Raw genomic sequence first — 27,709 nt, 5'->3', positions numbered from 1 at the left:
CCCAACCGCCAAGGGACAGTTCAAGTACATCATTGTCGCTATTGACTACAACAGCAAGTGGATAGAGGCAGAGCCACTGACGGCCATCACTACCGCCAAAGTCATTCACTTCCTCTGGAAAAACATTTACTGCCGCTATGGTGTCCCACACACAATCATTACAGACAACGGCACACAGTTCAACAATGAGGAGCTCATTTCGTTCACCGCCAATCTGGGCACCAGGATGAGCTTTGCCTCTGTCGCCCACCCCCAAACCAACGGCCAGGTCGAAGCGGCAAACAAGATAATCAAGAAGCTGCTAAAAAAGAAACTCGACACTGCCAAGGGCCTGTGGGCGGAAAAGCTTCCAGAAGTACTATGGGCCATCAGAACGACTCCATCCTCCGCCACTGGTGAAACCCCCTTTTGTATGACGTTCGGAACTGAGGCCGTTCTGCCTGTCGAGGTAGCTCAACCCACCGCTCGGGTCGAATGCTACCACCCAGAGACCAACGGCGATGGCATCAACCTGGACTTGGACCTCCTAGAGGAAAAACGACACAAGGCCCATTTGCAAAACCTGCAAAACAAACAACGAGTTTCGCGTTTCTACAACGCCAGAGTCAAGGCCCGCAACCTCCAACTGGGGGACTGGGTAATGAAGGAAGTCATTCCAGCACCAACAAAACTCCGCCCAACTTGGGAAGGTCCATATAAAATAGTAGAAGTCGTTAGCCCAGGCACCTTCTACTTAATGGACAAGGATGGAGTCACTACGACCCACCCTTGGAATACCGAACACCTTCGGTATTACTACAAATAGTCATGTCGCTACCCAGGAGCATCTTGACTTAGCTAAATTTTTGTTCAATATTTAGCTAAGGGAAGCTACCCAACGGGTACATCCCCACTTTTGTTAACACTGACCAGTCAGTTATCAATGAAACGAGGAATTATTCAAACCATTGTTACCAAGTCTAGCACTGAGGGCAGCTGGCAACGCCGGCAATCGTCAGCGGACCTCGTTCGCTACGTTGTGCACTTGGACCAATCTTAATTCCTTTAATTTTTCATTGATTGCAAAAGAACATCCTAAGTCAAAACTCTAGCGGTATAGACATGTCATCACACAACGTCAAAAATTCCATATTTCATATATTCAGGGCTGGGACTCCCCACCCAAAAATTGTTCATTACATTCAAAAAAAAAACAACACAACAAAAGTACATATATTTTCAGCCTCAGCGGCTACACAGTCAAAACAGGGCACGTCCGGCATGTCAGGGGTTGGCCTCGGCGTCGCCTACTTCGGCCTGCGACGGCTGTTCACAGCTTGTTTGGTCAGTCCCTCGAGCGGTAGGACTTGGCGTCTCAATGATCCCATCCGCCGGAGTCTGATACCCACTGCCTGAGCTGCCACCTCCTGCTGGGGGACTGGGTACTGGCGGGGGTGTCTTCGTCGGCGCTGCATTTTTTGCTTGCGGCGCCTTGGGCAGGGACGCCTTGGCCCAATCAATGGCACCCTTCGCTCGCAACATCTCGACATTCGCCAGGGCGCCGGCCTTCACCGCTTCGTTCTGCACGTTTTTGTATTCCGCCGACTGCTTGAAATTCTCCACAGCGGCGGCGGCGGCTCGGCTTCCATCATCCCTCAGCCGGGTCAACTCACCCTCCAGTCTCTTCACTTCCCCTTGCCTGGCGGCAGACTCCCGCTGCAGGATGTCAATTTTCTTCTCCTTGGCGGTCACACGCTCTTGCAGCAAGGCCTTGTCTTGCTCCAGCTGGGAGACTTGATCATTTCGTTCTATGTCCCGCTGGATGGCGACGTCTAGCTTGCCTCGAGCGTCCGCCGCGTCACAGTCTGCCTTCATCAAGCGTCGCTCCACATCTGCCAGCCTGTCCTTGGCTTCCCCCAGCTCCCTCTCAAGCCTCTTAACCTCCTCCCGGAGCTGACCCTCAATTCGAGGTTGCTTGGGCGCCGCCAAGAACATTTCGTTCAGCCCCACCGCCAGATGCCCAAAGGCTGAGCTAAAGGGCGACTGCTCGATCGCCGTTGGCCGCGTCATCCCTGCCAGACCGCCGAACCCCAACCGCTCGCACAAATGGTAGAGAAACTCCCGCTCGCTGTCGGTCATGAACTCGGTGAAGGCAGCGAACGAGTCCAGATCGCTCACGGGCATTTCTCTCTCGGCCGTCACAGGAGCCTTCGACGGGCCTTGTCGGCTCTTCTTTTGCCTGTGGACCTCGAGGGTCTCGTCATCATCCTCCTCCCCGGCCGAATCACACTGGCGCCGCCTCCGCAGGATCGACCGGGTATCTCCAGGGGGCGCGGCCCTGGTCCCCTTCGGCGGTTGTCTCCCCACCGCGGTAGCGGCAGCCCCCACTGGCGCCACGACCTTTTCTCTCTGTGGCCCACGTCGAGCGGCAGCCACTCTTTCCTTCTGCGGCCCGGAAGAGGATCCCTTTTTCCCCCCGCCCGCTTGTCCATCCGCCTGCACGCTGGGCAGACCGTCGGCCCCTAGGTGCGAGTGGTGCGGCATGGGCAGCGTCACCGCAACCTCGGATGCGCTCACCTCCAGCGTCTCCGGATTCACAACTGTCATCTGGGCCGCCTCGCCTGAAGCATACATTGTCTCCAGGAAGTTGTCTATCTCCGCACGGTCCATGGCTTTGTCAAAGGCGTCACGGCTCGCTTTGTTGCCTGGCGGAGTCTCTGAGAACATGCAAACACTTGTCATCTTTAACCAAGTTATCAAGAGATACAATGTGGCGGAGGCCTCTTACCAATGGCGCGCGTTAGCTGCTGATCGACCAACAGCTCCCAGCCGGTGAGGAGACGGAAGTCCAGCAAATTGCGGTTCTTCCAACAACCTTTGATACGCGCAACCCGGCACTCTTCCTCCCGCGTCAGATTGTAGCGCAGGCCCGCTGTAAAACAACAGAGTGTCAGTCAAACGATTGCAACATGTATACCATAAACCGCCAGCTATGTTCAGCGGAGATCGACGGACAACCTCGGATTGGCTGAAACTCCGACTTAATCCTAAATGTCGGCTCCCCCTGGTTGGACTCCGCTTGATACTCCCACCCCGTCGTGGCCACGCAAAACGTCCCCCGCCAGTAGGACATCGAATCCCTCAAATTCTCTATCAGCTTGGGCGCTCCCTGCCGGCGGCTCAAATTTACTTGCCCCCTACACCCTTTGCGATTAATGTACACCAGTTCGTAGAAGTGCAAAACCTCCGCCACCGTCGGCCCCTCGCACCCGGATAGCCGCCACAAGGAGTTCATCGCCAGCATCAACCGCCACATGTTGGGACAGATCTGCCCAAAAGCGACGCCGAACTCACACACCAGGATCTGAAGGTTGGGCACTAGCGGCAACGTCACTCCTTGGCGGAATATTGCCTCGTGAACGGCGGCAAACCACGCTGGAAGAATTGAGGCCTTTTCGTCCGCAGTCGGTTGGCGCAGCTTCACCACCCCCGGCAGCCGGTATGTCCGTTTCATCCGGTTGACCACGGCGGCAGTCATCCGCCCTCCCGCCTCGTCGACGGGGGTCCCATCCGGGAGCACCCACGCCGACTCTGTTTCCTCCCCCGTCACGTTTCCCCCGTCAGCAGAACCACTGGCGGCACTATTACTTGCTAGCCGCTCCTCACTCCTCCCGCGCAGCAGCTTCCTCACCCGCCCTAGAACTCTCCGGACGCAACGTACGGCCCATGACAACTTCCCAGGGTATGGTTTGCAGCGGCTCGATGTCTAACGGCTCTGGCAGTGAGGTTCCTGCACGGGCAGACGGACGCAACGAGTCAATAAAAACCCTATCCGCCGCACTGATTGACACGTCAGACCCGGAGTCCTCACTGCTCGAGATCTCTACGACGTTGGCCATCCCAAAAACCCTAAAACCCAAATCAGTTAGCCCACAGAAGGATCTAACCTATCCCTATATCAGCCATAGCAAAGCACCAGGAACAGCTACCCAGAAAATACCAAAACATGAACAAACCCCCCCCCCCCTCAACCCAGATTCAACCATCTGGCAAAACCCGAACTATCAACTCTCTATCAAAGCATCGTAACCTACCTCAAATCTCATCTTACACCCCCGACGAGCATCAAGAAACCCAGTTCACACACCAATCCCAGACACAAATACCAAACCCACAATTCGACAACAACACAAAACCGAAGAGAAGGATAACCAGAACACTAACCTGTCGTTAACTCGCCGACGTACTGATGCTCGCTATGCCCCGACGACGGAAATTTTCGTCTCTTCGACCACGAGAACTCCACCAACTCACGGCACTCTCTCTGCAAATCTCGGCTGGGCAGAGCTTGAAGACGACAAACAGTTCGAATGGATTTTCTGATCTCCCTTCTCAATACGTTTCCCCCCTTTTATGTCAACATCAGCGACTTTTGGGCCGTCCGCTAGAAAACGACATCACACCCCAGCCGTCCACGTGTCCCCTGTCCACACTAACCCTCCGGGTTAACCGAGGCGTCGCCTCGGTTACGAAATCCATCATTACTCGCATTAATGACGAGAAGACGGCCGGACTGAGGAGACGCGTCTCCACACGCTAACCCTCTAGTTACTTGCCCCGTGTCAAGGCGTATCACGAAAGCAATCCAGGGTACACCCCTCTCCAAGTGAGTCTCCGCTGAGCGAAACCCCGCCAGCGGAACTTCTCACTTGTCCTCTCCAAGTGAGTCTCCGCTGAGCGAAACCCCGCCAGCGAAACTTCTCACTTATCCTCTCCTAGTGACGTTCTCCGCCGGGCGGAACCCCGCCAGCAGAACTTTTCATTAGCTGTTATTTACGAAGTCTCCTAAAAGCGACACTTCTCCCTTGTCATCATACAAACGGGGCACCTTCCGCTACGCACCTCTAGCGGAAACCTCTTTTATCTGACAAATCGCGTACTTTATTCAGCGCGGTACCGCTCAATAAATTAACGCTAAGCACGTCCACTGGACGCTGTTTACTGCTATAAACCAGCGGGGGGACTCCCGCCAGCGGCGGATCCCGAGGCCACGCCTCATTCTGACAAATGACCGCCACGCGGCATTACAGTCAGATTGTCCCTACGGGACACGGGGACTAGTCAACAGTCTACGACGACCCTGATCAGGTACGTTGGCCCCCGTCACTCGGGTCCTAAAGATTGGGTTCGCTACCCAACACCCTCTGCTCCGTGCAGCTCCCCCTCACCAAACAAATTTCGCGACCATCCGGAGGTCCATCTTAGCCGGGGAGTGGGGGACTCCCTGGGGGGCCTAGCAGGGGCCCACCCGAAAGGGTATAAAGCGTTTGCTCAGTAATATCCATGGTTGACAACGCACTGACGCTAATTATGCTTCTGCAAAAGTCTAGCGGAAGAAAACGCTTCACACCGCCGATCAACTCCCCAACCAAGATTGCCCTCCTTGACTGGGAACTTGGGGGACTTGTACCTACATGTACGTTGCAAAGCATAATTAGCTATAATCACACCCTCATCGTACCGCCAGAGGTACCAACTATCGTCAAAGGAGTAACCCACAGATAGGCAGCCAGGCGGGCCACGGCCTGAGCACAAGCGTTCCCCAAGATCACCGCTGACGCGCCGCCACGCACTCTGCCAAGACGGCATCAGAAGCTACTGAAACTGGGAACTGAAGCACATCAGTCCCACATCGAAAACAAGGAGAAGATCAGACCTCTCCTCACCTATAAAAGGTCCTCTCTTCTCCCTTCATTAAATTACGCATTAACTCTCATTTATTACTATGCTGCCTATATATATCAACTGACTTAGGCATCGGAGAAGTAAAGACCGCCCAGCGCGGTCTCCCTCTGACGCCCTGCCTTTCATTTGGCAGCTAGCAGGAATCACCAAGTATACAGAGTAGCGGTCTGCCCGCCGGACCCGCGTTAAACGAAGGCTTGGCTACCGCCAGACTTTGAGCATTAACAGGAGATTTGCCATTTCCTTTTTATGATCTGTGTATGCAGAGGTCATGTTGATATTACTTTTTTTTTGGTCAATGGTCATGTTGATATTACACGAAGCTTATGTTGTGTGTAGACAGAGAATAAATTAAAGCTCCTTATGGTATGGTCCTAATGACGAAGTGAATGAAGTATTTGATATGGACAAGGCAGATCATAATATTGGCTTATAGACATGATCAATTCCATACGATGGGATACCATGATGGTCTACTGTTCCAGCAATTTCAGTTTCTTTCAGTTACGTTTATGAGTCATTGAGTTTTATCAATCCCAGATGAAGTTATATATCCCTACATCTGTTTGATTTTACTGACAGTGCAAATGCAGGTTCCTTCTCAGTTCTCACTGATGCAAAGTCACAAGTCTAGCATTGATGTTGATTGTATATATATTCTTGTAGATGCCAATTGACTAGTTGTAGGTTACAATTTGTTGTAGTCTTGTAGATGCTTTTAAGGCAGTTTTTTCTTTAGCCAAAATGAGACAATTGTAACAGCTGTGCTGTTGTAGCTGCAGATCAATGATCAAAGTTGTTTTCTTAAATATCAGTGTTTTTTTTTTATTCATATTCTTGCATGCTAATTTTTGTAGAGACAGACAATGTGAATTGTAATTCTTGTGCTTATTTCAATTCCATTTGCTATTGATATGTACTGATATGGTAGTATAATAGCAGCAAATGGAATTCCACTAATTGAAATGGAATCAAAGTTGCTTCAAAAGCTTCTTCAAATTTAGAAAACTACACAAAATTCCACATAATTTGGTTAAGAAGAGTTCTACATAATGTAAGACAACAAGGATGTGTTCGCATCCAAAACTAGACAGACATAACATATAGAGATTCAATACAATCATCTTTCCTTAAGGAAGAAACATAAATGATGTCTGCTCCACAATAAGACCCATCTAGCTTTCAGCTTCTTTAACATCATCCTCTGGGTTTGATACATCTGATTCTTTGTGATCCTTCCCTTCAACCTCAGTATCATCAACCTTGGAATTTCTTGTCACGTCCTGTAGCTGCTCAAAATTAGGCAACAAATACTAGTGAGCAAATCAATACAACGAATAGGCAACATATGAGAACCTACCCCACTTCAGTGTTGAGTGATTGCTTGAGTTCGAGAAGTCTTTAATTCCAGAGGCACTGACATCTCATTAGTTTCTTTCTCATGGGGACTGCTAACATCCCATTAGCTGCCAAAGACAATCAAATCCAAACAAAACATATATGATTACACAGTTTGTCAAAACAAAGTTTGCTTATTCATGTATGAGAGTAAGGATATTCAGTAGATACTAAAATTTAAAAATGTATAGAAATTCATTAATTCACAAACCATATCAAAACAACCATATAATTGGCAAAGAAAGAATCAGAAAACAATTCTGAACCCATTTCAATTCTTCATTCATCTAGAACTCATGAATTCCTATCCCCCAAAAGCAAACCAACAGTCAGTAATTCAACAAACTCAATTTAAGAAATCCAGAAATTAACAAACAATAGAACAAACAGATTTCATGAATCAAACGCATCAAGCTTTCCATAATTAAAATCTAGGGCTAAATACTGTTTAGTACCCTGTGGTTTTGGTCGAATATCAATTCAGTCCCTCGACTTTCAATTTCATCAAAAACACCCCCGCACTATCATATTCTCGTCCAATAGGTCCCTCCGACTCAATTCCGTCAATTTCAGACGTTAAGTGCTGACATGGCATTTCCAACTCATCAAAAGTGGGGCCCACACGGAAGTGAAATTTCCAAACTGACACTGGGCAACAGAATATGGAAAAATCAAAAATTAATTCCAACTTTGAGATTGAAGAGACTCGAACCCCTCCCAAAACATATATAGAAGAATGGCCCAACCACCAGACCACTTGCATGGTTTTGATATATTGCAAACAAAAATAATATATATATCTGAATCAATTACCTCCTCCATTTATTATTCTGATTAATTCTCTCTCTCGCTCGTGTTTTCCATGTTTAATTCCAATTCTCTTCCTTCCTTGTTCAACATTCATATTTAATTCACTTTTCCCCATGTTAGAGAAGACGATGACAGCAACCTCAGCATCGCAGAGAATAGCCAATTCCTAAGCTTTCTTGAGTAATCCAGCACGTTCTCAATCTTCCCCCCACCCATTTTTTTTCTTCATAAGCCCCAAAAAACCCAGAAAGCCAAAACCAATTAATAACCCCCCCCCCCCCCCCCCCCCCCCAAAAAAAAGCCTAAAGGCCAGAGCTTTAGACTACCCAATTCATAAGAAATGAAAAATCTTTCTGGGTTTTGTCTCTGCCTCCCTCTCCCTCTCTCTAAAATCAAGAAAAGGAGTGGTCTTTCTGGGTCTCTCTCTATCTCTCTTGTTGGGAAAGAGGTGGGCTGCCAAAATTAGATTGGGGGAGAAGATAAAGGGACAAATAGTGTGTCTGTGTGTTTGTGAGAAAATTGGAATTAAACATGGAAAACACGCGAGAGAGAGAGAGAATTAATCAGAATAATAAATGGAGGAGGTATATTCACGAATTGATTCAGATATATATATTATTTTTGTTTGTAATATACCAAAACCGTGCAAGTGGTCTGGTGGTTAGACCATTCTTCTACATATGCTTTGGGGGAGGGGTTCGAGTCTCCTCACTCTCAAAGTTGGAATTAATTTTTGATTTTTCCATATTCTGTTGCCTAGGGTCAGTTTGGGAATTTCACTTCCGTGTGGGCCCCACTTTTGATGAGTTGGAAATGCCATGTCAGCACTTAACGTCTGAAATTGACGGAATTGAGTCGGAGGGACCTATTGGACGAGAATATGATAGTGCGGGGGTGTTTTTGATGAAATTGAAAGTCGAGGGACTGAATTGATGTTCAACCAAAACCACAAGGTACTAAACAGTATTTAGCCCTAAAATCTAAGGAACAAACTAATGCTGAAACAGATCCACTAGCCAAATAATTTCCAAAACAAAAAACAAGCTAAGAAGAATACAAGTATCTGCTACAATAACAGAGATCCGCCCAGAAAGTTTCAGCCAATTCAAAATCAAGGTCAAAATATTAAATCAAACTCAAGAAATCATATACTCACTACAAAGAGAAAACCCACTTGAAGAAATAGATGGTGCTTGAGATGAGAATTGGTCGGGTGAATTCTCTGAGCGTTGTTGATACTCTCCAGAACGAATCGGGGAGATAGGGAATTCGGGGTTGGAGGCTTAGAAAAGGGTGAAAACCCTTTACTTAATCTGAGCCATTCAAGCTCATTAAACCTGATCCAAGGGCTGGGAGCCTATCCCTCAAGTTGGCCAAAAATAGGTATCCCTCATTGGAAGGGGGCTATATATATATATATACACACACACACACACACACACATCTTTGTGGATTGATGGGTGATTTAAACAGTATGTATGATGAGTTTCATTCTATTGTTTTGAGACATGACTTTTTGGAAGACAATGTCTTAGGAATTGGGAATTTCTATTGTTTGTAAAGTATCAAGACTTTGTGTGAGTTGCTTCCTTAGGGCAACTCCAACCAAGGGGTGCCAAACTCAAATTTTGCCAAATATAGGACTTTTCTTCTCCAACCCACCAAAAACCCATGATCTGGTCTTATAAATATAAGACTTGGGGCCATTTGAAGTCTCAAATTTGAGACTTTTCCAAGACCAGGACTGATCACTGTACATGGGGCCAGCCCACTTGCTGTCTCAGCCCAAAGGATGAAGAAACGCGTCAGGGAGGGAAACTGAAGGAGACGCGCGCGCCAGGGAGGGAAACTGAAGGAGACGTGCGCGCCAGACGCTGGAGAGAGAAGAAGGCCTGCTTTTCAGTCTGCAGACGTGGGGCTTGCCTGTTGTTCTGTCCCCTGGTGACCGTTGGAACCCCCAACGGTCAGGAAATCCAACGTTCATGATTGATCAGGTTTAAAAATGGACGGTCGGATGTTGCCTTTTTTTTTTTTTTTTACTGAACGGATGTATTTCGATTTGATGGCTCAGATCTGATGGCTCAAAATTATACTCATATTATATTTTAGTCTAGAATAGTAAAAATAGCACCCCCATGGTTGGAGATGAGAATTGAGTCCTATATGAATAGTGCAACAAGGGGGTGCTAAAATGAGAATAGCACCCCCAAATGGTGCCCATGGTTGGAGTTGCCCTTATGTGAATGGGTAATTTTTTTATTTTTAGTGTGAGTTGCTTTAACGAGATTTTAATGTTTTGAATCTGACGACCGGGGGTCTGAGGATTGGAGGTCACCGGTGGTGACATCTCATTTGAGAATTGCTTTAACATTTTGGGTCCAGTGCGACTTGCTTAATGTTTTGATCTGATGACTGGGGGTCTGGGGATTGGGGGTTATGGATTGTGATGTCTCCTTTGAGAGTTGAGTAACATTTTGGTGCTGAGTGACTGCTTTTAAATGTTTTGGTTTGAAGGTCGGGTGACCTGAGGATCCGGGGTCGCTGGGAGTGACCTCAGGCAAATATATCGGGACACCACGCCTTTGGCACGGTGAGTGGTTACGATCAGCTAGAGATCTAGTCTGTTGCCATTGTATCTCATAGGGGGTAGCTGGGAGTTACTTGAGACTCAAGAGTACGTATTTTAAAAGGGAGTTTCAGGGTATTCTTTCTTTTATTGTCCAGGGTGGACTTGTTTTCCATACTTAATTGTTGGGGCAACAATTTATATATAATTTTGTCACGGGGTGACTTGTGTATTGTCCTTTTAGGAAAAAGTGTTGAGTTTTGGAAGGATTCATTGCGTGTGTTGCTTGCGTGAGTTTCTTCTTTAAGTTTTATTGACCAGGGTGGTTATGATAATCATATTTTAATTGTTGGGTCAACATTTATATGATTTTGTCACGGGGTGACTTGTGTTGTTTCTTTATACAGGGTTTTTAAGGAATCATGGTATGTGTTCCTTTTTTTGAGTTGAAAGGGTTTCCTTATTTCGTGTGAGTTGTTTGGGTTTCTGTATTTGAGTTTACTCATACAAGCTTTCATAAGCTTACCAGATTTATTGTGTGACAACCCGGTGCACTTTTCGATGGTGTAGGAGTTAATCCTACAGGTCAGGGTAATCGTGATTGAAGCAGATATCTGATAGTTGCAGCTTTATAGTAGGAAGCCAATTTTGTGACCTTACCGTTGTTAAGACTTCCGCTATGTAGTAAGCTCTAAGGAGCATTTACTTATTATTTTGTTGTGGCAATTTAATTCGTAAACTTGTGTAATACATAACTCTGTGGAGCAAGTCTGTATTGACATAATGGGTTCAGGGCATCAGTATGTACTTGGTTTAAAAGGAAAAAAGTTTTTCAAGTATTTTGTATACCATCACGCAAGTATAATTCTTGGATTATATTGATTTTTATTTATGTTTAAAAATAGGGGCGTAGCACACTCATTCTTTAGTTACCTACACACATATGAAGCCTACAAAAAATTAGCCATGCAAATTGAAAAACGTTTAACCATTTGATTAACACAATGTTCATTTTAATTTTATCTAACGGATTACATTTGTTTACACAATTTTGAATGACCAAATGATTATGGATTTGGTTGATTTTTTGTAGACATCATTCTTGAATAGGAATCTATAGGATCAATGGTTGAGATCATTAAATTAGATCATATACTTATGTAAATAACAAAAATCCTTAAATTCTTAAAGTAAGGAGGTCCTCTCTAAAACAGGCCTCCATTTATATATGTGTATATGGTCCCTTATGATACACTTATTATTCTCATCAATTAGTCCCAAAAACTAAGAGAATACTGAAAGTGGAATCACGAGAAGACTAAGATGGATGATTCAACTGCATCTTGTCAACTCCAAAAAGAAAGTCTCGATTATTGACTTGGCTAACACTAAACAGAAGTTTGATGAAAGCACCAATGAATTCATTTCCAGATGGAGGAGCTTAAACCTCCAATACTAAAAAAAATTGACAGAGCTTTCGGCAGTACAAATGTGCTCAAACAATCTCTTACCAGAGATAGCAACTTTTGTTAGCACCACAAAACCTCAAACATTTGAAGCACTGGTCTCAAAAGCTAGTAATATTGAAAGACAAGTCGGCCGTAAAAAGTTTATGACACAAAAGTCATGCTTTAAAGACCATAGAGTTGACAACACAGATGAGTCGCTGGCAACCTTTGTCAAAATTGACACCAAGTCAAACACATGCAAAGGAAAAGAAGGGTCTTGTAAGTATATTGGACTATCCCTACTCAACACATGACTTTCCCAAAGCCACAAAGAAATTAGAAAATGCAAAGCACTAGGAGAGTATCTCTATCTCCTACATGTTCGGAGTCTTAAAGAGAATGGAAGAAATCAGCAAGATTGGATCATCAAGAGAAAATCAAGGAGAATCACTATCACTGATCTTGAATTAATGGTAGGATTCACTTCATATCATTTTGCATAAATCAAATTGATTTGTCTATTGAATAAATGGATCTTATATGCTTATCCTCTTCAAAAGGTTTTCGGCATGCATATCAAGTAGAGATCAGATTTACACAAAGATAGGAAGAATTGAATTCAGTTTTAAACCTTACTTACATATCTTATTCTGTGGTGCAAAAAGATTTTTTGTTTGAGGGGGAGTCTTCATCTCTTATAAAAGGTTTTTGAACTGAAGTTAATAGGTAGAGTTTTTTATGCAAAAACTTGTTCTCTCTTGAACTACCTTTTTGTTCAAATCAGTTTCTGAAAACTCTCACTATTTGTTTCATGTATTCTCTTGCATAATCTGTCATGCTCATAAATCATTCTCAAGATCAGTGATACGTTTGAGTGCAAGGAAGGATTGAAGATAGATTGCCTAAAATGTTGTACGTGTTGATCTAGTTAGGAGTTAGAACAATTATAAATCAAGTTAGCATTTGTTGCTAAGTGAAAGTGTTTGTTATGAACAACACTACTTGTATATTATAAACTCAATTGATTCATATTGGATTAATCTTTCGTGTTGGCTACGTTAAAAGCCATGCAGTGAAGTTTCCTCAGTGGAGAGGTTTACACTGCGTCAGCAAATTTTCTGTGTCCTTCTTGATATAGTGATTTCATTGTTAAGCAGTTCTATTGATTATAGTACAATATTGTTCTATTTGGTACTTTCAGGTCTAGAAATCTCACTCTTAAAGAAAGAAAAGAAGTCAAGTACTCTTTCGATGATGCCGACGTCGAACAAATTTTCAGTGAGCTCATCAATGCACAAGCTATTGAGCTTCCTGAACCAAAACGATGAAGTGAAGTCAACAAGATTAACCACCCCAGATTTTGCCAGTACCATCGAATTGTATGTCATTCAACAAAGGATTGTTTCGTTTTGAAGGACACAATCCAAAAGATGGTCAAAACAAGGAAACTAAGGTGCAGACATCGTCGCCAAAGTGAAATCCAAATTTGCCTTCGAACAAACTAGTTTCCCAAAGGTGCTTAAAAAAAAAAAAATTAATTCTTGGGAACTACGTACAACTTGATCCCTTAAATGGGTACGTAGGCAGTCTAGTCTCAAATTCTAGATCCAGCCACGAAATCTTCAAAATCATATTCTCTTCACCAACAGGTTGCGATCTAATTGTGCCAATCCTTGCACCATTGAAGAACTCCTTGTACGAGTATTAACTACAAATCACAGGAGGATGAGTTGCAATCAAATATAAATGCAACTTTGTCAGAATGCACATCATTTCAAAAAGAAGTTGTCAGTATGCGCAAAGTCATTCCACGCACGACGCTTGAGGAGGCAACTATGGAGATAAAAAATTTCACAAACCCAAAATGCAAAAATGGGTCTAATGCATCATTGCGAGAGTCCAGTAGCTCTCATAAGTATTGGCTTTGCTTAATTATCTCCAAAAAAATAATAAATTATTTTGTAACACAAACCTTTAAATTGTTTTGTTATAGCCAAAGAGGATAAAGCCCTAGTTGTGTTCGAGCACTACAAAATGCAGCAAATAGCATGGGATGGGCTTCCAAGCTCCAAACAAAAAGATGAGGAGGAGAAAAAATCATCGAATGGTTTTTAATCTCTCGTAAAAGTTGGGATTTGCAGCTGTTGAAGTAAACCTTTGGAATGAGGTGATAAAGAGAGCTATTGAAATTTGAACAAAAGGCTGTGATATGATCATTAGCCTCTCGAAAGCCTATAAAAAGGCTCTCTAAGAGCAAGTCCACTGGTTTGCTCTTGACTGGTCATAGTCATGAAAAAGCTGATGTGGTGACTTTCTTTGCAAAATCCTCCCTTCCACAGGTGGAAGCTTGACCGGGCAAAACCCACCCCTTCTTGACTACAGCCAAGAAAATAGTCAAGTGCATGACTATTTTCCTACCCAGTCAAGTTTGCTGCCAACTCGGCCCGAGCTCCCCATATGGCTGACGTCAGCCACTGACGGCCAGAGAGAGACGCGAAGGACGACCGCCGACTTGTGCTTCTCCAGCGTCGCCACCAACACGTGGCACTTCTCGTCTTGCAGTCTCGCCCACACCCAGCTCCGACGGTCCGCCGACCTGTGTAGACGGTCCCGTCCTTCGCCACCACCACCGCGCTCACGGCGTCCTCGTGCGCCTTGACGGACTCCACGCAGCGGAGGTTGGAGTCCCGCCAAATCTTCAAGGTCTGGAACTTAAAAGCACCGACTGTTGGGAGGTGAAGCAGAGGTGAGAGACGGAGAGGTTTGGGGCGTCGAGTTGGGAGATGAGCTTCTGAAGGGAGGGGACAGATGACAGCGTCTGGAGGGAGAGGTTGGGCTGGAGGCTGGTGCTGCAGGTGTCGCTAGTACTGGAGCAGCTGCTGGGGTTTTTAATGAACAGTTAAAAAATAAAATAATGAACAGTGAATCTAAACAGTAAAACCCACTGGTGAACAGCAAGAGTAGTGAACAGTATATATGAACATTGAAAAGTGAACAGTGTTGATCGGGTAAGAAAAAAAACTGGTGCAAACCTATGTCCAGTGGCAGTGAATAGTAACTTGACTGGTCGAATTCTTGACTTCTCGACTTTGCCTTTTCTTGACTACGGGTGAACTTGCTCTAAGGTCGCCCTGGGGGGGGGGGTGGGGTAAGAAAAAGCTACAGTGCAGAAAGAGAGAACACGCAATAAAGCAACAAAGAGGAAAAGGAGGTACAAACTACGCAGTGAAGCTACGTTTCGTTACAAGAGAAATGTTGGAATTAATGCTTTCCTACTACATCTAGGAAACTGCTGCAGTGAGTTAACAGCAGAATACTTAGTTGCAGGGAACAGCTGCAGTTAAAGATATTTTTCCTTTCCACTTGCTGCACTGTTTATTCCACTCAAATTAAGCTAGATATTTTTTACTTGTTTAATCTAGTTTAATATGCTCAACTCTAGATATTTTGTAGGTTAACTTTTGTACCCTATATAAGGGAAATGTTAGCTGATGTAAAAGTAGTGAATCAGATCAAAAGGTCAAGCACACAAGTTTTCTGAGTTTTTGTTCATCTGTTCATGCTTCAAAGTTCAAACTGCTACTGCAGTTTTTCAATCAAACATCAAAGTTGTGTTATTGATTGTGGTTTGTTCATTAACAAATTAAAGCTCAAACTCTAACAAGAAAGAGCCAAAGAGGAAGAAAATCTGCAGGTATAAGGCTACATTATGGTTAATTTTTCTTAGACAATTTCCCAGATGATGTCAAATACAGGAAAAACAAGTCTGCCTTCCCTGTGATACAACCTTCTCCAATTAATCCTCATGTCTTGTGGCCCTCCAAAACTCTAATAGGCCGTTCACGAACGACCGTAATTATTAGGGTTCTCCTAAGCTCATTGAAATGATGTTCTTGCTGCTGCCAAATGCTCTGAGGCCTGAAGCATTGAAAAATTTGGTTGTTCATGAACAGCCGAGCTTCAATGCTAAATTCCCCCAAAAGATGACGTTGTTATCGCTTAACGGAGGTTGTTCACGAACAGCCAAAGTTATGGATGGTCATGACCATCACACAAATATTCCTTGAAGCCAATGTCGAAGCTAGGGCTCTAAGAATATCTGGTGCTTGAAGTCGTGAACCATAACGAAGCAATCGCAAAAACCATTGGCTGGTTGAGAATGCAGCTAGATCTCATATTCACAGTGAGCTGAAGACGGTAAGGTGGAAATGTGAGCAAAGTGAGAAAATGGAATCAAATCAATGCAAAAGCCTAATAGAGCTCACAGACATCTCGTCTGGTGAGCAAATCTGCTTCCCTCCCCCCCCCCCCCCCCCTCTCTCTCTCTCTCTCTCAGTTGTTCAAACCCAAAACCCTACTCTCAGTCATATCTTAATGGGCAGAAGAGGCAAATCACTCGGCGCCGGAGGTGGTGATTCAGCTCGTTAACCTCAATTGGAGCTCCGATGCAGTCGACCAGCTTCTGGGCTGCATTCCCTTCCCCAAGGCCATGGTTTCATCGAAACCTTCCAAGCCCTACGACTTCGACCACGACCTCCAAGCCATCAACCACCACCTCAAGTCCACCATGGTACACTCGTCTTCATTGTCACTTGCTTTCCTTACTCTACTTCCAGAAATTATCTTCAAATTAATTTATTTTTGATTCAAGTCAATTGTGTATGTTAGGCTGCTTAAGTAGAATTACTGCGGTGTTTGGTTGATGAGAAGAGCAAAATTTCCTTTTGTTCTTTTGTTTTTTGTTTTTCCGAAATTTCACGAGCTAGATAGCGTAAGATGATAATTTATATGCATATGAGGTCAAGTTTGTAATCTGTAGTTGTTCTGAGATGGTTTCATAAATGAGGGCTGTAATGTTTATGTATAGAAGATTAAGGTCGAGTTTTTGGATTTCGTCCTGGAAAACAGAGAATGTAATCTGTGTACAATTAGAGTCAATGACATGGTATAGTGCTTTAATCATTGGGAAGCAATCAGAGTTAACTGTTTTCTGTGCTTTATTCATGCTTCACTGAGTGGTCTTATTGATCATGCGAAGAACATTTTAGGTGGTACTTCGGAACTTCACTAGTCTGATATGTCACAAGCATTAAAATGCCTAAATGGAGTGTTTCCTGCAAATACTGTGGAAATTCACTAAGAGAAGACCAGCCTTGGGTCTTAAACGGGCTCGTTTTTCTTTAAAAACTAATTCCAGGAAAAAGCTTGTGGTTGATACCTCAATTTTCTTAGAAAGTACTTGTACTCTTGTTCAGATAGACATAGAGATTTGTTAAATTCATATTGCAATCAACCTGATATTAGTTTTTGACCGACATTCGATTCTAAAAAATACAAAGATCCCGATGAATACTTCACTGTATGAAAGAAATGAGAGTAGGTGCACTTTTGCTGTATTCCTCAATCTACAGTGCACCCCTAGTGTTACTGTAAATTGTTAATCGCATTTCATCACTTAACAATGAAATGATTGAGAATGCTATATCCACTCGAGAGACATTTGAAACAAGTATTCTTAGTCCATTGAAGCATAGTTCACAAACAAAATTCCATTGAAGTACATGAAGGCTAGTATCTTTTACTCAGATGAGTTGCAATCACCTTCATGTTTAGTGCTTTGGTTGATTTGCTGAAATGCCAAGTATCCGTATATGCTGTGGTTGATTACATTATAGGTGGTAAAATTAGTAGCATAGATGCTGTATGTAGCAACTAAGATCATAAGATCAAAGACACGTCCAGGTAATTGATTTTGTGCAATGCATATTTTCATCATCTTTCATTTTTTAGATAAAAGAATGAATTGATTATTGCTGTTGGAAAAAGGACCCATATTTTCCTATGGTATATCTACTATTTTCGTTTAGGGGAATTTGATTCTATACCCAAATTGACACACCTCTTTTAGAATAAACCCAACCATAAGAGTGTTTTAATATACACCCAAATCAATTAATTTTTTTTATGCAAAATAAAAAAAAACCTATTAAATAGAATAAATAATAAAACTCAATGTTGTTAAGAATTACTAAAGCTGCCACTATCAAATTTCACATTCACCTATTAAATATGATTGATAATAAAATCCAAATTTGTTGCCGATGGAAGTCGATCATGAAACGGCTGCCCATAGACGTCGCCCAAAATTACTCAACCCTTGATTTCAGCAATTGAAAATTCTCCTCTGGGTTGGAGGTTACGTAATCTCCATATTGAAGAGTCTAATCTGTACATTCAAAGCCGGTGTCAATATCTCTACAAGCTTGTGATATAAATGGATTGCACAATCAGAGGTTGGTGGGTTGCCTGTGTTCGACAGCATATCCGATTGGTACGGTTGATGAGTATTGTGGTTGCTACCTATTCAAAAGGTGTGTGTGCTCCTGACGAAGAGGTATTTGTTTTGTGATGGTTCTAGGTTTTTGCTATTGAGTAGGTATGATAGACTATACAAGTTCTTGATTGCAGGTTTTTGTTTCATCTTCTTGTTTCTCAATAGATACTACAAGTTAATTTTGATGGCTAAAGAGTACACCCACCTGGAATTTAGGTGCGACCTTCTCAAGTTTGGACGTGTTATGACCGACGAGTTAAGGGCAGATATTACTGAAGTGAAGCTTGATCTGATAGAGTCCACACCGTTCAGGGATTTGTTTAGAGCTTTTTATGAGCGGCAAATAATAGACTCTGCTTGTAGGTAGTCTAATAGTGACATTGTTTCTCTTTTAAAATGCTTTGACAAGGAAAAAAACTCGTTTCAGTTTGGGGAAATTACTGGTACCATATCTGTAGGTGACATTCCAGAACTGTTTGGTTTGAATATTGAAGGTCGTGAGATCAACCTTAACCAGAAGAAGAGAAAAGGGGATTCTGACTTCATTAAAAGACGATTCCCTGGAGTGAAAAGGTTGTCCAAGGTGATCCTGGAGCAACTAATCAAAGATGTATCACTATGCCAAAAAGGCCTTCAGACGACAGAACAGTTCTGTCGTCTGAATGAACCAAAATATGTCGTCTAGTACGGTGTCGTGTCTTGGGAGTATCAGACGATAGAACACTTCTGTCGTCTGATTTTTCAGACGACAGAACTTGGGGGTATTAGACGACAGAACACTTCTGTCGTCTGATTTTTCAGACGACATAAACAAATAAAAATCTTGTGTCGTCTGATGAGTTTTGCATTTCAGGACCATTGCGATATGTATCTTTAAACGTAATCACACAACAGTTTTGTGTTGTATGAGAAACAAAACAACTACATTCTGATATAAATTCTATTGTGTGAAGCATATTTGCAAGACATATTTCTGTCGTCTGAGGTTATTAACATGACAAATATTTGTGGTCTGAATATCAAAGGGACTGTTGTTTTTCCATTCAGACTACAATTTTCTGTTGTACGAACGCCAAAAAGACAATACACTTCTAATTGATTTTTGTGTTGTTTGTGTGCAGTTGCAACCACACATTTTGGTGTGCTTTTGTTGTAGCTTGCAATTTGAGATAACACATATTAGTTGTCCCCGTTACAATTGGTATGCATACATTCTGGAAACTAAAATTGCCCATTCATGAAAGTACAAAACCATAAAATCTACATCCAAAATCATTCATTACAATTTCCATTAATCCACCATTGTCTCATATACACAAACCTAATCATGAATATCAATTCAAAATGACCCATATCTACTAATCTGGACATGCAGACAAGTCCAAATGCTTAAAGAAGGAAGAATTTCTACTAGACACAAGTTAATAAAAGAACTAGCTAGCCATACTGCTGTACCAGTTTCACAATCTGATCATGAATGGAATCACCCGAATCATAGAAGTGGTCATCGAAGACGGAAGGTATTCCGGGGTGCGTGAGTATATATGCATAACCCTGCAGATAATATGCACATAGAATGAAGTTATATCCTTGTTTTGCTGGATCAGATATCATGCAACCAAGGACAAAGCAGTTTAGTAGAATAATAAACAAAATAGCAAAACATCAAGCCACATTACTCAAGTGTCCTTACCAAAGAAAAGAAAAGAAAAGAAAAAAGCTTACCAAAGCATGATTAAATTTGTCTTTGCTATTGTGGGCATCCATGAAAATGATAGCCAGTAAATAAGGATCCATTTTCTTACAGCAAGCCAGCACAAAGAGCAAAATGATGTCTTGCAGCCCTTTGAAGCAAATCAGAGAATAGATTAGAGAACATATTAGCTTGAAAGAAAACAACAAAAACCTTCAAACGACGAGCCCAATTAGAGCAAGAACATAGCAAGAAACAAGATGATACCTCATGACTAACAAACTAACTAGAAGCAAAATTTTGACATCGATTATATTTCAAACAAACATCTTTCATGGCTTTACGTGTTCCCTTATAAGAAAAGAATAAAATAAAAAATTTAAAAGCTTTCAAACACCATAGTAAGAATGCTAAAATAAAGCAACAAGTGCATATTGACCGAGAGTTGACTCTACTAGATCTGCTTTATTCCCAGCTAGTGCCATGACCATATTTGGATTGCCTTGTCATAAGAGAATGATCCAAGTAGATAGAATTAGCTATATTGAAAGACGCAAACTCGCATAGAAAGTTAGTATACAGAGTACAGCACCTAAACAAAACTGAAATTAAAGTTATAGCCTAAAATTGTTTAAAGCAGCCAAGGACTGAGTGAGTTTAGACAGCAAGAAACTGGAATTTTACCTTAGGTCACGTACCTCCGCCACTATGATCGAGCTGACAGAACCTCTCGTACAGAGAAACTATCTCCTGCTGCGAAACTACATAGGTCACGCACAGATCACACATCAATGACCTAATTAGTTTACCTTTGAAATCAAAGGCTTCTTGTTTATCTGAATACTCTGAGCTATAGAATCAATGAAAGTTTTCAAATGGCCAAAGACTATAACTTTACCACAAAAACCAACCGAAAATCAAACTCAAATCAGCAAACAACTTACCTCAAACCAGGCCAATTGATCACTACGATCAGAAACTCCAACACAAACAAAACCCCTGAAAGATTAAAACCCCTGAAAGTTCAAAACCATCGGAAACGGAAAACAAAATCAATTAACCCATGCACACACATGCAGCACAAATATTTTATGAACTACTAAAAACAGAACAGCTGATACGAGGCTGCAAATACACCACCAATATGGAGAGAAAATAAAAAGGAAAATTACCTTTTGTAATACCATCTTGAACTCCAGGAGCTCATTGTATGATTGTCGAAGTCTTTCACTATTAGAGTTCATTTCAATTAGCTCATGTTCGTGCTCACCAAGTTGAAACTGGAATTAAGAAATACAAACATGAATGTTATCAGTTTACAAGAAATTGCTCCATGGATAAGGGTGCAATTGGTTAGTGCCATTTTAAACAATATGTTCCAGCTTAACATTACTATTACTCTTGCAAACTTAAAACTCAGAGGGAGGGAATACAGACAGAGAAAGAGGAAGAACAATGCTAGAGCAGCGATATAGAAATAGACCTCTAATTCCTCCAACTCAATATCTGGTTGTGAAACTGGACGTATAGACCCAAGCAGACCAGCTTTACTGATTTGATCCTTAAAAAAGCGCAGCTTTCTTGACATCTCTGCACATCGCTTCACCTATGGAAATCCTCACAAAAATAGAAACAAATAAAATAAATAATATTGCTAACTGTGAACAACTTTGCCACCAACTATAGAATTATGATGATAAAACAATCATCAGTAACTTTTCAATGAAGTTGGTTTCAACTTCCAGATGTCATCAGAATTACGAATTTTATAAGTACATAAACAGTTTTCAATTAGTGTAGATTGCAGGTGGAGAAAACATACTATACAATCATGCCCTAGTTTAAAATCCATAAATTGTTATCTTTGTTAAACAAGCACAATGGGAGCATACACAATCAAGTTTTAAATGTTGGACAACAGAGTAATCAATCGCTTACTTATTCTTCTAGATCGCTACTTAAACTTCATGTCATGCAAGTAAAAAAATTGGTAGACTTGTTACACTCAATACCAAGGAAATTGCAAAAACCGGGCATTTAACATACAAGTATATACAAACATTCTGAAAACTGAAAATGTGAAACTATTTAAGCAAGATGCTGCTGTCCAAAACATTGACATTGCAACTGTAGTCAAAGAGATCGAGTGGATACCTGATTAACAAAGGTTAGCTGGAAAGGGCTTTTATCAGCATTTAACTGCAAAAGAAAAGGGAAAAGAGAAAAAGAACATGACCATGAGTATATCAGTGCACATCAAAGAGACTGTATTTCAAATTCCTATGAAGAAACTATTAACCAGATACCAGAAAAAAAAAAAAAAGAATTTCAGTGTTTTCTTAGCATGTTTCAAATGCAAAAAATACATGAGTTGTGGCCCTAGAAAAGGGGACAAAACTTTGTTGTTATATACCTTGTGCAGCTAGATAGCTTCCACATTTGCACTATACTCCAAGACAAACACTGGTAAAAGTAGAATATTTACAAATCACAAAAATGAAGCGACTTTTTTTATTTTGGCCAAATGATTTTAGGGACAGTTTATATTGCCTTGATATCCACCATTGAGCTAATAATATTGAGAACTTGTTCCCTTCAATTACTCATTTATAACAAAAGAAAATGTAAAATTTGAAGTCATGAAGTAGTTAGGTCCAACAGCAAGTCCAGTACATACTCAGTTTAATGCAAACTACCAGCAAAATTTTCTATATACTAGTTATAAATATTAGAATAATAAAGTTTTAAGATAGTGATTAATATCTATGTACATCAGCACCGTTCTTGTATCATTTTGAAAACTATATCATGAATGACTAATTAATCATACTCGTACACAAAATTTAATTTCTAAATAGATATGATAGTGTATATAACCCCACTTAAGTGTTCAATAAATTAAATCCGGGAACATTAAAATTGCAAAACAATCCGCAATAAATATCGATGTGCAGAATACCCATCTACTGGATGTCATAGATATGGGTGACTTGTCAAGTAAAGTGGTGCTCAAAACTCCTTCAAAAACTGATGTATGCGAATCCCAGACTCCAAAGGAGGTGATCCGTGTTCACAGAATCAAAAGGCCAAGTTTCCATCACGGCAGCACTTTGCAAACATAAGTATGGTTTTGTAATAACTACTTGAGGTTGGCAAACCTAATCTAAAACAAGCATAAAAAGAACACATTCAAGTCAAAATCAAAATTCAAACTAATAGAACTCAACCATTACCTTAAACTACCAATTATGCAAAGATTCTATACGAATATCTCTCTATCTCTGCAGCGAATTGCAAATTGTTAATCAAATCATATAAACTTGAAAAAAAAAAAAAAGGTTCTTTTCTCCTACCTCAGAGAGTCGATTTGCGCTCTCCGATTTTCTCATTCCTCCATTATCTGTGCACAGAAAATTATGAGCGATAATAGAAGGTAAAATTCAATTCCAAAGTTAACAGAGAAGTTGAAGAAAATATAAATAACGGACCGATAGGTGGGATCTGGCTGAGATCGGGTCCCGAAGAAGTTTTGCTCAATCTTTCTGCAGCTCGCTTTTGACGAATTTCTTCCAAATGCAAAATTGAACCAAATGCAAATAAGGAAGAGAGGATATTCCGAATCCATATATCAAAAGTTTAATAACGAATAGAGAATCAAAAACGTTGACGGCGAAGAGGTCGGTACCGTTCGGCGGCCTAGAGATGCGTGCCGAGAATCCATGGCAGAGCGAAGGCGAGGCTAAGGATCCTCCTTACAGCCTCTGCACGGCGTTTCCGGCTTTCTGTTTTTCTTTTGTTTCAATTCCAGACTATAGAGAGAGTTACAAGTTTTAACGGTCAGCAAGGCCCAAATGAATAACAGCAAAGTGGTCGACACTCCTCACCACTTTGCCTTCCCTTCGCCCCACGCGTCCAGGCCTGGTCGCACCTCCTCCAGCCACGCCTCGAAGCATTGCCTTTGCGAGAGAGATTTCATCAATTTCAATCTGCAGTAAGAAAAATCATGAGAAAAATGTAAGAAACCAGACAAACCCCAAAATCAGAAGAACCCTAAATGCCCAAATTAAAAAAACCATTGTTTTTGGGAGAGCAGCCTTCTGGGGATTGGATCTGAACGGAGGGTTGAGCCGGAAGAGGAAGAGGCGGAGTTTGGGGCATGTTGGTTTTTGATTGAGAGTGATTGCGGTGGCTGTTGGGGAGGTTGCGGGGTTTGGGGAAGGAAATGAGAGAGATGGAGAGGAAGACGGGGTTTTGCTGAAGGACAGAGAGTTTTAGACAGAATTTTTAGGAATGAAAAAAACACGAAGGGTTTATGTTATGCCAAAAGAGACCTAAAACAAAAAAAGTCAAACTCACCTTATTCAGACAACACTTATATGTTGTCTGAATATCACCCTATTAATTAGTCAACTATAAGGTTTGGGCGCTTAAGAGGGAAAAGACTCAACTTGTTGGAGGGAAATCTAAAATTTCTGCTAGGTTTTTTCCCATCTTTTCAAACAACATATAAGTGTTGTCTGAATGCTTACCATTTATCCAAATTTGAGATATGAAATCACCACCTTCTACAACTACACAAATGTGTTATCTGAATGCTCACCATTTTTCCAAATTAAACCAGTATGATTTTAGTGTATATTCAGACAACAGAAAAGAAAATTATGTCGTCTGAAAAACTCAGACGACATAAAACAAAACTTATGTTGTCTGATGCGTGTCGTCTGAAGGCCTTTTTGGCATAGTGTATCTAAACTGAGGGGGCTTGAGAATGAATGTGATTTTGTTAGGTTGGTTTGTCTCTATTTTTGTGTAACACTATTTTTCTGCAATAGTGGCAATGACCTTAGCTGGTTTATAGTTCCATACATAGAGGACCTAGATTCAATGTCTCTCTATGCCTAGGCACCCGCAGTGAAGAATTACTTGGACAACTCCCTTTGTTGATAGATATATGACGTATACCACAATTAATGCTCTACCTCTATGACAACATAATGTGCAGCATGGTGAAATCTCAAAACGCTTGGCATTTTTGAAAGATAAGGGTAAATCAATTATTAAGAGCAAGATGATATGGAAACATATGAAAAGAGAAGGGCAAGTGAGTCTATTTACGTTCAATGTATCAAACAAAGACAGGGACTTGCTTACCTGGTTGGGAAGGAATAATGTTCATCATTTCCCTATTATTTCAAGCAAGGAATGTCCTAAACAAGATCCTTCCAGGTAATTATCTTGTTCCTTACTATCCGCACTCCTAATGTGTGTGTATGAGCTTATTCATTTGTTTTCTAATGTACAGTGTGGACAACGGGATTGCTGTGACGTACATTATCAAGCGATTATCGGAAGGTCTTGAATTAGAGTCTACCTTTAAAAAAGGTGCCATGACTCAGCAGAGAGCACATGTTTTGGGAAGGTTCTTAAGTGACAACAATGACGGTTAGGCTCATCTTTGTGAAAGGAGTTTGGGAGGGACAGGAATGCCATTTGGAAGGCCTTTCATCAGTTTTTATGTCTTTTCTGGAATGTTAATGATTGTGGATGCTTAAAGTGATCGTATATGTATTTTTTGCAATGTTTGAGAATTTGTATGATTAAAGTGTGTTTCTTAAAACACGATGGATCGTGTGGAAATCATTTTATTTCTGAATAATTTTTTTTTATGCACAATTAAACAGGGTTAATGGGGTGAATAGGGTTGTCTTTACGTTGGAGGCAATATTATGGGAAAGTCTGGTAGTTTGTGATTTTCCCTGGGCATAAGGGGGGAGGGTCGTGAAGTAGTTTCATATAGTATAGGTAGCAGAATGCATTTCCTGAAACCGGAGTTATAGGTGCATAAGGCATTCGTTGGACGATTTACGTACAAATTGTGAACTTTCTGGATAATAGGTACCTAAATTAGTTGCGTATATTAAAACCCACTAGATGTTAAACACCTGAATGGTAGGCAAATTTATCAATATTACCTAGGGTTTATGCTACCAAAGTTAGTCAATATATGTAGCACCTGAATAGTAGACAAAATTATGCAATTTTACCCACGGTTTATTGTACCTAAGTTATTCCCTGATTGATAGTCACAAAATGTAAACTCATAAATGATAGGTATCTAAATCACTTGCGAATGTGAAAACTCATACGATATTTGACACCTGCACGATAGGGAAAAGTACACAATTCTACCTATGGTTCATCTAGAGATACCCAAAGTAGCAAGTGAACGAACTGTGTATTGAGTGGTGACGTGTGAGAGTATTTCATAAAACTTAACTAATGGAATACAACAACACAACTAAAACACATAACTTCCATAGTAATAGCTGAAACTTCATACGAGACAAAAGACAAAAGGATATTTAATCACTACATGATAGGAATACCTCCACAAAAGGATGTTTAATCAGATTGAGAAATCTACGAAATCTAATAGGAATATCTACACAACCACATCTACTTTAAAATAGCAAATATAAAGATCAAATCTGAAAGGAAGAGATATACAATAATTAAGGCAATTAATCTTTTTAAATGAGGAATATCTCCACAAACATATCTCCTAAAATATGGCATCAGTTACATACAATAATTAAGGCAATTAATCAAGTTGACATATTTAATAATAGGATTATCTACACAAACATATATATCTACTAAAAAATGGCAAATATATAGGTCAAATCAGAAAGGAAGAGATATACAATAATTAAGGCAATTAATCGTTTTTAAATCAGGAAAAATAAATTGATGGTATTAAATTCTAATTTGTGTTTATAACTGATACCATATTCAAATTCAAAAAAAAAACACCTATATTTGAGGAATATTTTCCTTCTTCGACGAGAAGGGTAAAATAGTCAAACTAAAAAAACGAGAAAAAAACTTAATTATAGACTTAAAACCTATACGGTAGGTTTAATTATATGAATGGGTGTAGATTAAAAGAAAACATAGGATTGGGTTTCTCTTAAAAGAAGCTTCATTTTTTGGGATTTTTTCTAATTTTCTCTTTCTTTTATTAATTGCTTCTCTTTCCCAGGTGGTTACAAAAGGTAAATCGCTTATCAATTGCTAAGGTGGTTTGTGCTTGAACTACAAAAGAACATTATGCTGTATTGGCGTAACGCTGAAGTTGCAGTTAAGTATTAGTAACTATTTACCTAGAATGCAAATATTTAGAGGTGCTTCTAGTAAATCTAAACTGTGGGTTAATCGGAGCCATGAACTTTAGCAATCATGGATCGTGAGTTTTTGAGTAACTATTTACGTACCTTGAGACTTTAGCAGTAATGGATGATGTATATAAATTTCATTTAGTATACTAAATTCATGAAGCCATGAAATTTGTGCTATTGTAATCATGTCTTTGAATGAATTGACATATTGAGCTCTTTCTCACTATTATGACAACTTTTTCACGATCGTAATCTGTACATATTTGATATCTTGTGTGGAATTTGGTTTCAGGGTGTTTTCATATATAGAGAAGATAGCTACAACCTTAAGCTACCAGAATCTCTTTCCTGTAGACCCCAAATGGGATATCAAGTATTGACAAGGCTCGTCTTTGATTATATTTCAAGTTATTTAGCTCTAGATAATTATGAATTGTTTTAGATATGGAACTTTTGTTTTATTTTGACATTTTATGAATTGAAAGACTTGGGATGTTCATATGCAATTTGAGCATCAATATTAATGAAATTTCGTTTGATTACGATATGTATTCTCAT

The 27,709-nt window shown here is 41.0% G+C and overlaps 1 protein-coding gene and 3 long non-coding RNA genes across 4 annotated transcripts; 2 read left to right on the top strand and 2 right to left on the bottom strand.

Moving 5' to 3' along the window:
* Positions 1–17,954: 17,954 nt before the first annotated feature.
* LOC133707937 (uncharacterized) lies at positions 17,955–18,812 on the top strand. Its single transcript, XR_009845434.1, has 3 exons — positions 17,955–18,317; positions 18,446–18,643; positions 18,739–18,812. It is a non-coding gene; the product is annotated as an uncharacterized LOC133707937 (long non-coding RNA).
* Positions 18,813–20,284: 1,472 nt separating this feature from the next.
* LOC133712735 (uncharacterized) lies at positions 20,285–22,929 on the bottom strand. The gene is made up of 6 exons (XR_009847579.1): positions 22,387–22,929; positions 22,128–22,172; positions 21,457–21,579; positions 21,146–21,253; positions 20,918–20,989; positions 20,285–20,734 (listed from the first exon to the last, which is right to left on the bottom strand). It is a non-coding gene; the product is annotated as an uncharacterized LOC133712735 (long non-coding RNA).
* Positions 22,930–23,395: 466 nt separating this feature from the next.
* Positions 23,396–24,222, bottom strand: LOC133712736 (uncharacterized). Its single transcript, XR_009847581.1, has 3 exons — positions 24,047–24,222; positions 23,659–23,959; positions 23,396–23,539 (listed from the first exon to the last, which is right to left on the bottom strand). It is a non-coding gene; the product is annotated as an uncharacterized LOC133712736 (long non-coding RNA).
* Positions 24,223–24,876: 654 nt separating this feature from the next.
* LOC133708510 (uncharacterized) lies at positions 24,877–25,490 on the top strand. Its single transcript, XM_062133976.1, has 2 exons — positions 24,877–25,199; positions 25,276–25,490. The coding sequence occupies exons 1-2, from the start codon at positions 25,042–25,044 to the stop codon at positions 25,418–25,420; spliced, it is 303 nt and encodes a 100-aa protein (XP_061989960.1). The 5' UTR covers positions 24,877–25,041; the 3' UTR covers positions 25,421–25,490.
* The last annotated feature ends 2,219 nt before the right edge of the window (positions 25,491–27,709 follow it).

Source organism: Rosa rugosa, chromosome 5, assembly GCF_958449725.1.
Source record: "Rosa rugosa chromosome 5, drRosRugo1.1, whole genome shotgun sequence".
NCBI classification, from domain to species: domain Eukaryota; kingdom Viridiplantae; phylum Streptophyta; class Magnoliopsida; order Rosales; family Rosaceae; genus Rosa; species Rosa rugosa.
The sequence above is the reverse complement of the archived record's forward strand: the minus strand, read 5'-3'. Positions and strand labels throughout refer to the sequence as shown.

What these genes read in the sequence shown, in the direction of transcription:
- LOC133708510 (XM_062133976.1), top strand. Translation starts at nt 25,042, where the DNA reads ATGATATGGAAACATATGAAAAGAGAAGGGCAAGTGAGTCTATTTACG. An exon ending in CCTAAACAAGATCCTTCCAG is followed by an intron (nt 25,200 to 25,275) that starts GTAATTATCTTG and finishes TCTAATGTACAG; the next exon opens with TGTGGACAACGGGATTGCTG.